The 8,823-nt window shown below is 34.5% G+C and overlaps 1 protein-coding gene across 1 annotated transcript; it reads left to right on the top strand.

The window, feature by feature from the left end:
• The first annotated feature begins 1,058 nt into the window (after positions 1 to 1,058).
• Positions 1,059 to 7,794, top strand: LOC18042494 (transmembrane 9 superfamily member 1). The gene is made up of 12 exons (XM_006431760.2): positions 1,059 to 1,376; positions 2,789 to 2,981; positions 3,070 to 3,174; positions 3,961 to 3,978; positions 4,067 to 4,164; positions 4,245 to 4,397; positions 4,592 to 4,726; positions 5,015 to 5,181; positions 5,495 to 5,589; positions 5,669 to 6,042; positions 6,760 to 7,033; positions 7,186 to 7,794. Exons 1-12 carry the CDS (start codon positions 1,293 to 1,295, stop codon positions 7,251 to 7,253), a joined length of 1,764 nt encoding a protein of 587 aa, XP_006431823.1. The 5' UTR covers positions 1,059 to 1,292; the 3' UTR covers positions 7,254 to 7,794.
• Positions 7,795 to 8,823: the final 1,029 nt, after the last annotated feature.

The raw sequence follows: 8,823 nt of genomic DNA, 5'->3' as shown, positions 1-8,823 counted from the left end.
TATCAGAGAGACAAGACAACCAAAACTTGTCAAAAAGACAAGACTCTCGTACTTTATAACATAACTTTAAAAAACTTATCTATTAAACTTATTTTATAAGTTTTAATAAAAACTCTCATTGACAACTAAACAACTAAATTTTTATTTTAATAAAAACTCTACTTATAAAAACTTCAGTAATGAAAGCTTTACTTGAATAAGTTATAAAAGAAAGTCTTTGTCTTCTTTGAAAATATAGGCATAATGAAATACAATACGATTGTCAATGTGATCGGGGATGTATGGAGTCTAGTCATACGGGAGTGGATTATTCATAGTTCTTTTAGGACATGGATGCCAAGAAGAAAGTGGCCAATCCAATTCTTATAATAACCTAGAAGCTGACTTAAATATTTTTTTTGCAATGACCTAACAAATTTAATTAGGGATGGCACTATATGATTCGGGAAAATATGAATCGATTAAGAATTGTTCTAAATTAGATTTCAGTTTGTTTCGGTTTATTTTTAATTCAATTCCATTTAATCGATTTGTTTTCTTCGATCGGTTTTCCTTTGTATTTTTTACTAATTTGTTTCTTTCCTCAAGAATTGAACTGAGCTGAACCAAACACTGAACTATTTGGTTTGACTTATTTTGCACCGAACATAAACTAAATTTAATTCGGTCTGATTTGATTAGGTTTATTTTGGTTCAATTTGATTTGCCCTGAATTGAGTCGAACACCCACCACTAAATTAAACAATACATAGAAAAAATGGAGCCACCGAGACTAATATGAAAATATCCCACTCAAAACTGACGATTCAAGTTTTTGCTTCAATTGTAAACACCTAATAGAAACCAAAGCCATGTTCAAAATACAATAGAACGAAAATATGAAGTTATGAACTAATAAAAAATATGACATGAGCCACAAATGGGCTAACATGTTATTCAAACCCCATATAAGTCCAGCCCATTAGAAGAAATAAATGGGCCGAGCCTTTAAGTTATTCACCCTACGTTACTGTTTTTTTTTTTAACTATATGAGAGACTGCTTCACGTCAACGAAATCTAGAGCACTAACAAAATACGAGTACGAGAGTAGTCCCAATTCTAGAAACGGGAGAGTCAATTGGGTGTCGATTTATACTAAAATAATTAATTTCTCTCTTTAAAGGACGGGCCAAGGCTGATAAGGCACAAAGTCTCATTTCAAGTTGAGGGGAGTCAGCCAGAGGCTGTTTACAGACACCTTGATCTTGAAATCAGGACCGTCCGATTTCACTCGCTGGTCGATCGCATCGTCATGTCCTCCGCCGCTCGATCTCTCACCCTTTTCCTCCTCCTGCTCTTCGTCTCCCCTTCTCTAGCCTCCGAGTCAGATCACAAGGTAATTCATTTTATTCCCCACCTTCTGTCATTCAATTTTTAGCGTCAAAATTTTCAAGCCCCAGAAAGTTAGATCTCGTTGTTCGTGTGTCAGATCTGTGGAAATTGGATTAACTTGCACGTGGGTTTTTTTATAAATGTTTTGATTTTGTGATGTAATGCTTAGATCTCAAGTGGGTTTTTATGTTTTATTTTAATTGTGTTGGTGTGTAGAATAGATATTTGTGCGGGTTCGATTAGTTTAAGACGGCACATGCAACTTAAAATCGCTTGAGGAGAGAATTTGTGATAGGAAACTGTGAAATATGACTGTTTCTTTGTTGGAATTTTGGGGTTAAGGGTTCCATATTAATGCTTGGGTTGAGTAAATTTGAAGGTAGGGTCTGGCTTGTGTGAGTTATTGATTACTAGAAGAAGCAAATGAGGAATTTTTGGGTATTTGGAAGTGGAATTAATTTGTAACATATGGATGGTTCAGATCTCATTGCCTTATTAAAGGAAGCTTAAGTGGTGGAGATAATGTCAAGTTGTCTGGATTGCAAATCCTCTGGATTTTACCCATGGGATGTCATTTTCCATGGATTTCTTCACTATTAAAGTTTTTATGGTTTTGAATTTAGATCCCAATTTTTTGAATGTGGGTGTATATGCAATTTAGGAGTCTTACTGATGTGAATTCACCATGTTAGTTTGTTTGGAGATCCGTTATTACATGATTTGTTTTTATTAGGAGTGTGACGGGTTTAGCAAATAGCTATAAGGTCACTCCAGTCTGACATTTTAGCTCGCACAAGAGTGTATGGTATTGTACTTTGGTTGGAAGCTGAGAGGTTTCTTAAAATCCTGAATTCGGTAAAGAGTTAAATTGTAATGCCATTATGATTTGCACCACAAACATTTAAATTTACGAAGTGCATCATTGACTGAAGTTAACATCAGTTTAGACTTGGAAGGATAACTGAGCAATTTAGAGTGACAAGAAAGTTTTTATCCTCAGTTATGACAGGAGATGCTTGATCTCAAGTTTTAGATCACAAATTGCTCTAGCTAATCCATCCACAAGCTGTTTATTTTGACCTTCTTCTTACTGTTGGATATGTGTAGTAACTGATTTATGTTGGAACTTGCGAGGTGTCTCTTAATCCATACTCTCTTCTTTCTTCATTTACATTGTGAAATGTCACTGAATTGACTCTAAACTTGTTACAATTAACTTATCTTTGCTAAAACCTAAATTAATGATACTTGGTAAACATCTAAATTCAATCTGACCGAAACCTGTTTTGACGATGATACTCCTACTGTCATGATTTAGTTATTGTCAGAGGATTTGCAGCAATAACTAATATATATTTGCCTTGTTCTTATATCACTTACATATATCTTCTAGTCACTATTTGTCTTCTTTTGCAGTATCAACAAGATGAACCTGTTACCCTATGGGTAAATAAGGTTGGCCCGTATAACAATCCACAAGAAACTTATAACTATTACAGTCTTCCATTTTGCCATGCATCTGGCAATCCTGCGCACAAATGGGGCGGTCTTGGTGAGGTCCTGGGTGGAAATGAACTTATTGACAGTCAAATAGACATAAAGTTCCAAAGTATGTAAGCTTTATACCTACTTAATTTTGCTTCTAGAGTTCCTTAACGATTATGATCGCATTAATTCTGAACTCTTCTTTTTTGCAGGGAATGTTGACAAAGCCACCATCTGTTCATTGGATCTTGATGAGGCAAAGGTCAAACAATTCAAAGATGCAATTGAGAACAATTATTGGTTTGAATTCTTCTTGGGTATGTTATAGCTGTGTCCTTCTATTTGTAAGATGTAGAAGAACCACTATTTATTAGCCAAAACTAAAAGACATACATGCTTTCATTAGTAAAATAAAATCAAGATAAAATGTAGGATTTTTAATGAATTTTTGGGTTGCTAAAAGTATAGCTACTGAGAACTGAGACTTTGGAAGTAAATTGTCACTGACCAGGAAGAAAAATTAAAAAACAGATTTAGGAATGACTTTAATGGAATGTGATACTAAAGTTAAAATATTTTATATTGATAGCTTACTGCTATGTTCATATTTTCCTCATAGAATTTGTAGCACCTGTTGAAACTATAAGAACATCCATGAAATTAAAAATTCCTACTTTTAGGTTTTAACTTATTAAGAAATGCAGTGTTTTTGGACTAGGAGGAAATCACAAGGATCAGCATTTATGAGTCCTACAGCTAATTAATAACCAAATTGAGTTCTGTCAGACCTCAAAGTATGGTTTCTTGGTTCTTATTTTTATAAAGCTTAGAAAATTAAAGCATGCTTTTCTATTCTAGGCTGAACAATATTACTCTTCAGTTCTTTATTTGATGCATAATTGTGGAGCTTAACCTTTTTTTGTTATGCTCAATGGGCATGTCACGACTGAAATAACTGGTAGAGATGTGATTGGTCTGAAGAAAGCAGATATTTGTTCTTGTTATTTATTTTTATACGCTTTTCTTTGGCTAAGTTTTCAATCTTTCTTGCTTCTTTTCTGATCTCATGTTCTCTGGTCTCCATTTGCTGACTGCAAGTTCAGATGATCTGCCTTTATGGGGTATGTAATCAATCATTCTTGTATAGTTTATTTTGGTCTTTAGATAATGTGATATCGTGGTTGAATACTTCTCTCATTGTTGTTTTAGGCTTTGTTGGTGATCTGCATCCTGATAAGAACAGTGATAATGGGAAGCACGTCCTCTACACACACAAGATTATAAGTTTTAAATACAATAAAGATCAGGTTTTTGGTTACTAAGTTCCCAAATTAGTCAAATTTGCAGTTCCCAACCTACTTACTTATGGTGACTTCTACTCTTGCAGATTATTCATGTTAATCTCACTCAAGACGGCCCAAAGCCTCTGGAAGTTGGGAGGACACTGGACATGACATACTCAGTCAAATGGACTCCAACTAATGTCACTTTTGCGCGTCGTTTTGATGTATATTTGGACTACCCTTTCTTTGAGCACCAGGTAATCATTAATCTTGATGGTTCTCCTGTATAATGCTTATCAATTTATTTTCCATCTTGCTCCTACTTTTTTATTTCAGACAAAAGATCATTTCTTTAATTTTTGCAAGTGCTGCATTGTTGGTTGTTTGATAGTCTTCTTTTCCATTTTTGCCCTTATAGTTTTGCCTTGTTAATGCATGTTGCAATGTGCAGATCCATTGGTTCTCCATTTTCAATTCTTTCATGATGGTTATCTTCCTCACTGGTTTGGTATCAATGATATTGATGCGGACTCTTAGAAATGATTATGCCAAGTATGCACGGGAAGATGATGATCTAGAGACTTTGGTAATAGTCTTGGGCCTGTTTCTATATTCAATTTTTTGGTTTCTGTATCCTTAATTCATTTATATCTTTCTGAAGAAAGGAGTTGCATAAAATGCAACTATAAGTGTAAGCATTTTGTACATTTTTTGGCTTTCCCATAGGTTGCTTTGATGATCTTCAGGGCAACTGGTCCCCAAAATGGATCTAACATTTTTTTCCTTCATCATTAAATATGTTTTAAAAATAAAAAAACACACACACAAAATTAAGTAGTTCATTTTCTGCTTACTATTTGTCTACTGTACGCAGGAAAGAGATGTGAGTGAGGAATCTGGTTGGAAACTTGTTCATGGGGATGTTTTCCGGCCTCCTCATAATTTGGTTGTCCTTTCAGCTGTTGTAGGCACTGGTGCACAGCTTGCATTGCTCGTTCTACTCGTTATTCTGATGGCAATTGTGGGAACTTTGTATATTGGGTATGTTTCGTTGATGCTTATATCGTTATGATTTCGAAATAACATGTGTATTTAGTCTACAAACATATAATTGTTATTTTCTCTCCCCCCGTTGAACATTTTCTTCAATTATTCTGCATGCTATGCTTTGTAATATATTTATAGCTTTAGTGAAGGGTTTGTAGATGCCTAGCATGTGTCTTCAGCCTTAACACCCACTCCACTTTTGTGCAGAAAAATGCATTTTTAATTGTAGGTTGTAGCACATGGTGTGATTCACTAAATTAAATCTATTTGGTCTATTTCTCCTCATAATTATTATCTGTGGTTTCAGGAGAGGAGCCATTGTGACTACTTTCATAGTATGTTATGCTCTTACATCTTTCATTTCTGGTTATGTGAGTGGTGGGATGTACTCACGCAATGGGGGTATGACTTGATCCAATCTCTCTCTCTTTTTTCCCCCTTGTTTGTCTTGGTTTTTTATGGTTCTCCCTTGTTTTATCAGGCAAAAACTGGATAAAGTCTATGATCCTCACAGCATCCCTTTTTCCATTTATGGTCTTTGGGATTGGGTTCTTATTGAACACAATTGCTATATTCTACGGATCTCTAGCTGCTATTCCCTTTGGCACAATGGTGGTTGTCTTTGTAATTTGGGCTTTCATTTCTTTCCCTCTGGCACTTCTTGGCACAGTTGTTGGAAGAAATTGGAGTGGTGCTCCAAATAACCCATGCCGAGTGAAGACCATTCCTCGCCCAATTCCTGAGAAGAAATGGTATCTCACACCCTCTGTGGTCTCAATGATGGGAGGGCTGCTACCTTTTGGCAGTATATTCATTGAGATGTATTTTGTCTTCACATCCTTTTGGAATTACAAGGTGAATTTCAGTACTTCCTGTCTGGGAGCTTCAAAATAAAAAAGGGAAAATTGAAATATTAAATAATCCAATAGCTAGGATTTTATGTTTCTTAATTTGCTGTTAAAATTGGAGGTAAAGTGATGATATGCAGATAAGGACTGTCATTATAAACCGAGACAACAAATAATTCGTCATATGAGCTCTCTTGAGCGGTTTTACTTGACAGTATGTAAAAACCAATCGGAACCTTGCCTTGGGTGTCAATGTTTTACCTGTCTAATTGCAGAAATGAAATAACAGTGTCAATCTCGTTATTTGAAATGTCATTGCCAGCTTTTTAAATTTCAAAGGGAACAAAATGAAGAAAGGAAAAGGAAAGAGTGCAAAGAAGTGGGATTCTTTCAATATTTTTTTAGCATTTTGTTTCTATGTCTAGAGTTGGAAAGGTTAGAAAGCAATTTGACTGACTTAAATACTGTATCAATTACTTAGTGGCAGCTGAAGTCCCATTGTTTTTAATTTTCCTACTTGGATAACTATGAAGGTGATGGTCTGTTTAGAAAAGAAAGCCTGTTTATGTATTTCACAAATAGCTACATGTCTTTTGTATCACAGATTTGAGTTGGGCATGGATAATTATAAATTCCTGGTGAGAATGGAGCTTAACAAGTGCAGATGATGCTATTTGAAGTAGAGTTAGACATAAAATATTTGTTCTTCCTTTGTTCTTGGCAGGTCTACTATGTGTATGGGTTCATGCTGTTGGTTTTTGTGATTCTCATCATTGTGACTGTTTGTGTCACAATTGTGGGAACATATTTCCTGCTAAATGCTGAGAATTATCACTGGCAATGGACATCATTCTTCTCTGCTGCCTCAACGGCTGTCTATGTGTATTTGTACTCAATATATTACTACTATGTGAAGACTAAGATGTCAGGCTTCTTCCAGACTAGCTTCTATTTTGGCTACACTTTGATGTTTTGTCTTGGTTTAGGAATCCTCTGTGGTAAGTGTTTTATTTATTTATTATTATCTTTTATTCATATCACATTTGGATTGAAAAGTTGTAGGGGAAAATTTTTAAATTCTTTTCTGAACCAATAAACTTGAATTCCTTTTCTGATTCTCATGGTTTGGTCACGCTCTTTAAATGTGCAGGAGCTGTTGGTTATCTCGGCTCTAATTTGTTTGTGAGGAGGATTTATAGAAACATCAAGTGTGACTAGAACGTTACCAAGGAAAAACTGACCTGAGTGTGCTTACCTGAGAATTTTTGGCTGAGGCAATAAAATTTAGAGAGGAAGCCTTGGGTCAGTATATGGGGGACCTTCCAGTATCTGCAGATGAAAATCACAGGGATAGAGGATGGGGATGTGTTCTTTCTCAAGATTATGAGGAGCCCTGAAATTTTTCTAATATTTTCCCCGGCTGGGAGTGAAAGCCTAAGCCTTAAGTTAGAAGTCAGAGATTGTTTTTATAATATGGGAAGCTTACAAAATATTAGGAACAGCAATCTTTTTATTTTTATTTTTATCTTTATTTTTATTTTTTTCCCTTTTTCTTCTTTCCCTTCACATATAGTTGCCCCGTGTAAGGACCGGTGTCTAATTTCCCCTTGAATTTGTCTTGTTTGCATATTTCTGGAGAATGAACTTATGAGGGGAAGGGACTCGAAGAAATGAATTTTGTGTTCAAAAAATTATGTGGATACTGATTGTTTCCATGATTCCATCTATAATTTGCGTATGTGCTCAATTTTTGTCCCAATCCACTGAGTATTTGTGGCGAAGTATACAACCTTGGTCAAATTTTCGGAATGTGGTGGCCATTTTCTTGGTGGAAGCCAATGAATCACCTTTCACTAACTGGAGTATTACTGAACCCATCATTGTCCTTGACAAATAAGGTCGAAATGTTTTGGCTGAAGTGTAATTTTGTGGTGTGTTTTGTGACAAGCGTTTGCCTCAACCTAGCGGTTCTAGTTGCTTCACCCTTCTCTGGGGCAATTCAATTGACAATAATTGGTCAATCTAGAGAAGTAGATGACTAGAGACAGATGACGTTTATGCATTTGTGTCTGTAGCACTCTAATTGTGTGGTAAGCAAGAACCCTGCAAGCTAAAATGAAAATTTCTTTTCTAATTACTACCTCAATTTTTTTCTGATTAGAAAGTCTTGTTTTGTCACACTTTTACTGAATACAGTGCAGCCAAAATCCTTCATCACAAGATTGTGCGCTTGTGGCAGCCACATTCACCAATAAATTGTTGAAACTCTCCCTCTATCTCCGCTCGGTGATAATAAAAAGGGAAAAGGACATTCAACCCCTCAACGTTTAGGAAAAGGGACAAAAAATTCCTCAACGTTTTAAAAAAGACTTATAATTCTCTTTCTGTTAATAAACATTGTTTGTTTTAACAATAAATTTATTTTTAATTTTTAATTACTATTATACCCTTATAATAAATATAAATTAATATATTGATTTGAGACATGTCACAATTAATAATTTTTTTAAAACTAAAAATTGAGATACAATTACATTTTTGCCCAAATTATTTGCTATAAATTATACCTTTCTAATGATCAAACCTTTCATATGTGATTATTATTAATAAAACGAAATTTGATTAAACCCTTTTTCTTTGAGGAATCAAAACGATATTATTATTGTTAGAAAGGTATAATTTATAATAAATAATTTTGGTAAAAAAATAATTGTATCTCAATTTTAAGTTTTTAAAAAATTATTAATTGTGATATATCTCAAATTAATATATTAATTTTTTTATTATA

This window comes from Citrus clementina, unplaced genomic scaffold, assembly GCF_000493195.1.
Source record: "Citrus clementina cultivar Clemenules unplaced genomic scaffold, Citrus_clementina_v1.0 scaffold_5, whole genome shotgun sequence".
NCBI lineage: Eukaryota > Viridiplantae > Streptophyta > Magnoliopsida > Sapindales > Rutaceae > Citrus > Citrus x clementina.
The sequence above is the reverse complement of the archived record's forward strand: the minus strand, read 5'-3'. Positions and strand labels throughout refer to the sequence as shown.

Coding starts and splice junctions, on each gene's coding strand:
- LOC18042494 (XM_006431760.2), top strand. CDS start 1,293: ATGTCCTCCGCCGCTCGATCTCTCACCCTTTTCCTCCTCCTGCTCTTC. Junction 5,182..5,494: donor GTGGGAACTTTGTATATTGG/GTATGTTTCGTT, acceptor CTGTGGTTTCAG/GAGAGGAGCCATTGTGACTA. Junction 6,043..6,759: donor CATCCTTTTGGAATTACAAG/GTGAATTTCAGT, acceptor TGTTCTTGGCAG/GTCTACTATGTGTATGGGTT.